At 35.0% G+C, this 7,245-nt stretch overlaps 1 protein-coding gene across 3 annotated transcripts in view; it reads right to left on the reverse strand.

Moving 5' to 3' along the window:
* The window catches only part of NUDT3 (nudix hydrolase homolog 3), a 115,093-nt gene extending 108,210 nt beyond the window's left edge, over positions 1 to 6,883 (reverse strand). Inside the window, exons 1-4 of one of the 3 annotated variants that reach the window (XM_010270171.3) lie at positions 6,806 to 6,883; positions 6,356 to 6,545; positions 2,968 to 3,147; positions 2,357 to 2,434 (exon numbers count right to left, since the gene is read on the reverse strand). In XM_010270171.3, coding sequence (XP_010268473.1) covers positions 2,357 to 2,434; positions 2,968 to 3,147; positions 6,356 to 6,432 — 335 coding nt within the window. In that variant the 5' untranslated portion in view covers positions 6,433 to 6,545; positions 6,806 to 6,883. Of the gene's footprint in view, positions 1 to 2,356; positions 2,435 to 2,967; positions 3,148 to 5,962; positions 6,147 to 6,355; positions 6,753 to 6,805 lie in introns of those variants that run through there. The other 2 variants (XM_088892751.1, XM_088892752.1) reach the window with 2 other exon arrangements.
* Positions 6,884 to 7,245: the final 362 nt, after the last annotated feature.

Genomic DNA, 7,245 nt, shown 5'->3' on the forward strand with positions numbered 1-7,245 from the left:
AATCAGAACAAGAAAGGGCCCATTCAACAATTGAAGACCCAATATCAGCAACTAACTTGACTTCAACCCTTGCCTTGTCTTCAACCCAGCATAGCACAAAAGGAATGGTTCTCCAAAATATTTTAGCCTTCATGTTTCGTGCCAATTTTGGCCATTTAGTAAAGATCTCCTTAGGTTGAAATGGACACACCAACAACACCTTAAATAATAAAGAAAAGAATCACCAAACAAACTCCACAACCTGAAATTAAATAAATAAATGGCATGAACCTCCTCCTCATACATGACCAGTGTTTTAAAAGTGAAAGGCACCAAAAAAGAGCAATGGGCAAAAACGCAAAAAAAAATCTAAAAAATGAAAATTAAAAAAAAATCTAAAAAAATCAAAAACAAATGCCAAAAAATTCAAAAAAAAACAAAATAAAAAATTCAACTTATTAAAATATTAAACAAATTATTAATTAAAAATGTAAACTTAAATTTTAAAATAAATGCTTTAAAAAACCTATTATCTCAAATTAAAATACATAAACATAACATGTAAAACATATTTAAAATGAAAATTTAAAAATAAAATCAAGTGTAACATATAAAACATATTCAAGCATGTAAACTCTTAATCTCTTTATTCTTTCCCAATTGCATTACTTCAAATAGCTAATATGATATTAAACATTATGCATTGTTGATTCTACAAACTGCCTTTGTACCAAGCCCCCCGAGGCAAGCCCAAACAAGTCCCTATTAGGGTCTTAAATTCTTAATCCCTATAAAAAAAGAAAGGTTTTATAGGGAGTGCCTTTTGAAAATACTCCACCAGGTGCACCAGATGAACGCCTTTTGAAAATACTCCACCTGGGACCTAGGCAAGGTGCATACCCTAAAATGTGCCTCGCCTGTGTGCCTAAGTGCGCCTTTTAAATGACTGCACATGACATGTCTTTGGAATTTGAAATCCCCTTCACTTCAAGTAATCAAATGTGAAAACATTATCCAAATAAAGAAGCTATGCAAAAGCCTCAATTCAAGGAGGAATTTGGTTTCCTAAAACTCTGGAAAATCTGTTATTCTCCATTTAATCTCTCATCAAATCATTGTAAATACATTTAACAGAAAGCTTTCCAGCTTTACATTCATTCCACCACCTGGCATCAGGTTTACCAAAAACCACCCTCACTTCTTCCAGCTGGATAACTCTGCACAGTCATCCAATTCTCTATCCAATAATGGATGTCCAAAAACTGGACACCATACAACTTGATCTCCTCTTACATCAAAACGCTGGCTTACAGCAATGTTCTTCGAACTTAATTTGTAAAGCCTGGGATAAACCTCACACAACCTTCCATTTCCACGTCATTCATCCTCCAAAAATCTTACTCTGCTACCATCCCCCACAACATCCTTAGAACAGCTAGCAAATTCCGACTGAAACTTTGTGAATCGCAATCTAATTCCAAACACTTACTCCATAAGAAGAAGAAACCTGTCTTATATCCCAGTCAAAATTCAGCACCCCATAATTACAAAGAACAACCCCACTTTGTCTCTTATTTATATGAGAGTTACAACTTAAGTATAATGATAAGATTGCTCACTTTACACAAGTCACTTTTTTTGGATTTGAAATGGTAACTCCATTCATTAATTTACAAGTATAAACAGTAATAAGCACCCCAACAAGGAAGTGCTAGACTCCATAATTACAGTGCTGCTCAAAACAACTCAGCCCTGGTTGACCCCTGTTTAGCTAAGCCATCAACCAGGCCATTAGCTGAATCCCTTGTAGTGCAGCTAGCAGTTCAGCCCTATTGGAATCTCCTATTCCCACTGGGCCCAAAAATAAGGCCAAAAGGTTGCTGTCCTTATCCCCCAAAACCCCTCCTATAGCAAACAGGCCCAGGTTCCCCTGACTACAATTAAAATTCAGCGTCACAATACCTTCCAGAGGAGTCCAAGAAACAAAGGCCCTCTCCTTAGTAGAGTAACTAGATTGGTAAAACAAGAGGCGGGAAGAAATCAGTTATTTTCGGCTCAATTGTAACTTCACCATTAAATATGGGGAGAGTTAAGAGATTTTATCTCTCCCTATTTGTATTCTATTCTCTGGTTTGATGTAGTATGAAGTTATTGATCAAAAAATGATGCCACAGCCGACCAACTTCTCCAAAAAACATCAAAGGAGAAAGAGTAAAAGGAGTCAACCATTTTCCACCAATGCATTACCCTTGTCATAAATTGCTAATGCATCATATATTGTATTTTACTTGAGTCTAATAATATGGCAATACCAATATTGCATGAAAAGGAATATGGAAAGTTGGAAATGTGACTGCAGATGAGGGCATCTACCAACCATTCTTGAAGAAAGACGAAAATAAATTCAAATGCATCCATTGGCAAAGCTAAACCTAGCTCCTCATGAAGCTCCCTCCTGGAATCAAGTAAAAATAGTTAAATGTATCATATGATATACAGGTAATTTAGATACTGTTTCTGTTACAAGGATATCAAATTTCATTAGGATTAAAACAAAACATCATTCAATCGAAACAACTTAGTAGAAACTAGAAGAAACTCACTAGTTATGATTAGTATTTATAATTATTAAATCCTACAAGAAGGCAAGTCCCAAGTGCCATTTAAATAGAGGGCATACCCAATCAAGGCACAATATTTGAAAGCCTATCTAGCTATATTGATATACAAAATTTAGAATAAGCAAAAAAAAAAACACTAGCATGTTAGAAGTGACCAATAAATAAAAAGGTGAACAAAACAATAAATTTTTAGGCAATTAGTCGGTGAATATTTTGGGATAGAAAGGCGCAAAAGATAGAAACCATTTTGTTTCTTATCAGCAGGTCTACATCATCAACAAAAAGAAGTGAGTGAAAACTTCCTAAAATTCAGTGCCTCATTAAGCAAATATTACACCTGTCACATCTTGTTGATAAAATTAGCTACCTGGCTGTTATAAGGGATGAATCACCAGCAGATATATGACCAGCACTGGAGATATCCCACAATCCAGGCCAAGAATCCTTGCAGTCAGCACGGCACTGCAGAAGCAGCTCTTGAGTACTCTCAGAAAAAATCCACACATGAACCGCTCGATGATAATCCCCATCTCTATGAACATCTCCCCTGCACAAGTAGTAATTGATAATTTACAAAAACTAAATATCATAATATACCAGTCACAAGGATGCTATAGCCAGGATTGCTTCTCAAAAAAAAAAAAAAAAAACATATATTCAAATTGAAATAATTATCTAAGCAACAAATGTGCATTTACACAGCCTGCAACAAGATATCCTTGACCAGAACATAAATAGATTTTTTGTTTGTCTTCAAACTTTTTGAAGAAAAGGCCTGATGAGATATATTTAATTATATGTATTTTATATTTAATTTATATATATATGCACATATATTATTTTATCTTATATTGTATATTTTATATAAAAATATTATAATCTGACACTTACAATATATTTTTTGGTAGTAAATAAAAAAGAAAATTTATTAATAGAAAAAAAAAAGTACATTTGACAGTGATGAGATATCACTAGAGAGCAAAGCTACAAAGGGAACAAAACAAGGGAAAGATACACTGAGAAGAAAAAGGAGGAAAAAACATAGTCCATACAAAAAAAAAGAAAAAAAACGATTAGGCCAGCTGCACAGTGTTCCAAAATTCAGAACCAAGATCTTCCTTTGTGATTCCTTAAAAACTTTGGGAGAATGAGGATCCAGTCCATAATTCATTTGCCACATAAAAGTGTTATATGTTCCTTTAAGTGAGACTTCTCAACAACTATTCTTCTATTTCTTTCTTTCCAAAGTTTCTAGCAAACTACGAAAGGAATGCAGCTCCAAGAGATCTTTGCCTTGACATTTCCAGATATCTTAGGCCATTTGGAGAAGATTTCCTCCACAGAATTGGGAGACCACCCACCAACCTTGAAGATCTGAAGAAAAAGCCCCAAATGAACTTGGAGAATGGAGAAGAGGCACTCAACAAGCAAATGAAAAACATTCTCCTCAGCATTATCATAAAGATAGCATCTGCTAGCTAAGTGAAAGCCACCATCTTGAAGATGATTTGATGTCAATATGCTATCCTATGCTACTATCCAAGCAAAAGCTTCCACCCTTGGGGGAACAGGGTTTCTCCAGATGCCTTTCCAACCTGAATTTTCTCCACTTGACCTTGACAAGGACTTATAGAAGGATTTGACTGAGAATAGAGCATTTCTAGATTCTTTCCACCATCTTTTATCTTTCCTTTCCACCTAAGGTTCAGCTGACACTTACAGTATATTTTATACAATATTATATTATATAATATACAAAACAAATTTTGTGTGCATATTATACACCATAAATATAAAATATTATGCAAATGCCAGCATTTTATACATAAAAGACATGGGCCCAGAATCAGGCCAAGGCCACCCTGCCCATGATCAACCCTAATCAAATCCCAGCCATCTAAAAGGAACACTTCCATCCACAACAATTCCTAAATCATACCATTCTCCCCACAAACCAACTTTGCTAATAAATTATTATCAAATTTATATAGATATATGCATATACATCGTAATAATGGTGGATTTGAATAGGATCTGTTTGGATCAAGGATCAAAATTTCGGCCTGTATCATCCGATATATATCGTACCAGTGGATCACCAATGCGCAAAATATTAGGTGTTTCAGGGTTTGACCTCTTTCAGGGAGTAGACAGGCCTTATACCAATCCCCCTGAACAGGTTTGAAAAAAATAATAATAATAAAAATGTAAAGAACCTCAGGGTAAAGTCCAATATGCCCCATCCAGCATATTGGACTGTATCGATTTAGAACCATGGTTTGAATTGGGGCAGACCCATATTTGATCCAATTATAAATAGATCAAATTCAGATTGGCTTAACAGATCTGGTTGAAGATTCAAACTCAAACAAATGGATACTGTTTATAGCCCTAAATATTTACATCTGCTATTATCCTATAACAAAACCAATAAGAAGCCTAGATAATTCATTAAAAAATAAAACTCTCTTTTCCTTTTTTTTTTCCCTTCTTGATTGATTAAATATCTCTATTGGATCAACAAAAAGAGGCATAAAATCAGTAGTTCTATTCACCTACCACAAAATTGTGATATTTCCTACTGATAAACTTTTGAAGCTTATTTTGATCTCTATTTGATTTTTCTATGAAATATAGAAAAAAAATTAGTAGTTGCTTGACTATTTGAGATGATAAGTAGCCTCCTGATGCCTTTAGGTGGGCCAACTGCACTCCATACTTCACTGTGCTTAACTCCTATACCAAAATAAAGATTTTCTTCCATTTTGCACCAAAAGCAAAGCAGCAATAACTTTCCCTTCATGATCTAAGATAAGCCTCCATTCCAGAACAATTACCTCTAATTGAGACATCAGAGGTCAAAACCCTCCAAACAAATATTAAGCTTGATCCAAACTTAGTTAGAAAAAGAAAAGGGAAGGATCCTCTGTTCAGATTGTTGTCCTTAGATGTTAAATGAAGAAACCCAAAAATGATATTCCATGTAGACTTCCCTGATTGAGGTAATCAGTCAGGATGAGCTTCAAAATCTCTTCTCTTGATTTTCACCTCTATCTAGATATGCACGCCACAAAGAGAAAAAAAAAAAAAAAAAAACACTTGTGGCCTAAATCTAGAATCTCATTATGTTAACTGGAATCCTTTTCATCCTTGACTTGACACTACAGTAAGACCTCACTAATCTTAATGATGCTTTATTTGAATTTAGGATCATCCTCTGTTTAAGAGATAAAGAATTGCCATTTTTTTTTCAAATTCAGTGGCGAGGGGACCAACAGTTTAGTCTTCTTTGCTGTACTTTCCAACTGTTCATCTTATTCAGTACTCATTAACAGCTGCTTAGAGATTGACATGTTGGATACCTCTGCACACCAAAACAGTGTTACATATTTCTCCGCTGGCGCTATAGCTCTGAAGAACCTCGTAATAATGTCCCTCACATTATTAAGAAAAACAAAGTTTGCTGGCCATATTGATGGACTTGAGAACTCGCCTTTTGTCGACATTAAGAGTGCATTGCAACAAAACCAAATTCTTTACAATTCTACAAACTGATTACAACAGTTCTAATATTAACTTATGCCAATCAACTCATAGATTTTCATCTCTCAAGATTTTCGTCGTACATGTCTATCCAAATGATGTTTTGCAATAACTAGAAAAAGAAAAAAAAAAAAAAAAAAAGAGAGAGAGAGAGAGAGAGAGAGAAATGGAAATTCTAACTAGATGAATAGAGAATGATAAGACAAACTCGCCTGGGTTTCCGAATGCCCGTCTTTTCACCCGTTTTGGTAAGAACATCAAAAAGCTCCTCTTCGTGGGCTTCAGCCATGACTACTGCTTCCGTGTATAACCGATTGCCTTAGATAACAGAAGGAAACGAGCGCTACGCCACTGCTAGTACTTGTATTCCACCATTGAACTTGAACCTGCTTTGCGCTGACGCTGCGGTCACAGATGACGTAAGTCGATCAGTTTCCACATTTACCCTCGGATTCCCAAGTTTACCCTGGCTTTATTTATTCCTTGCGTACTAACGAGGTGCCATGAAGATGGCCCAAACTTGAATCCGATTAACAGTTATACGATGAACCCATTTGGATTACAGCTTACAGGAAGAATAGAGGGTTAACGAGTTGCCATTGATTGCATACTCGAACGACCACAACTTACCATCACGTTTTTTTTTTCTTTTTTGAACTTACCATCACGTTGAAAAACTTGAAAGTATTAACTCTGTCAAAAATCATCGAATGCTTTGAAATCTAGGTAGGTCACGTAGGTGTCTGGCGTTGCAGAGTCCGAAAATGACTTAAAAAGGAGCATACCTTAAAAAAAGAAAAAAAAAAAAACTGATGAGAATCGAGTCAACCGGGTCCAGCCGTCCAGGGATTTCTGATTGGTTTAAGTGTTTCAGTTTGTTTATGCAGAAAAAACATTAGAAATGGGCCCATTTCTGATTCAATGCCCAATAATTGGAATCAGTTTCAATTGATTACTGCTCAACCAGTTTTTTTATTTATTTCACCAGAGAAAGAGCATGTATTTAGTACGGGGTAACTAAAATTAAATAAAAAAATTAATATTGGTCTTGAATTTTTGTAATTGACAATATTAATTTATATTTTTTTATTTGATTTAAGAT

This window comes from Nelumbo nucifera, chromosome 8 (genome assembly GCF_055504915.1).
Source record: "Nelumbo nucifera cultivar China Antique chromosome 8, China Antique-T2T, whole genome shotgun sequence".
Taxonomy (NCBI): Eukaryota; Viridiplantae; Streptophyta; class Magnoliopsida; order Proteales; family Nelumbonaceae; genus Nelumbo; species Nelumbo nucifera.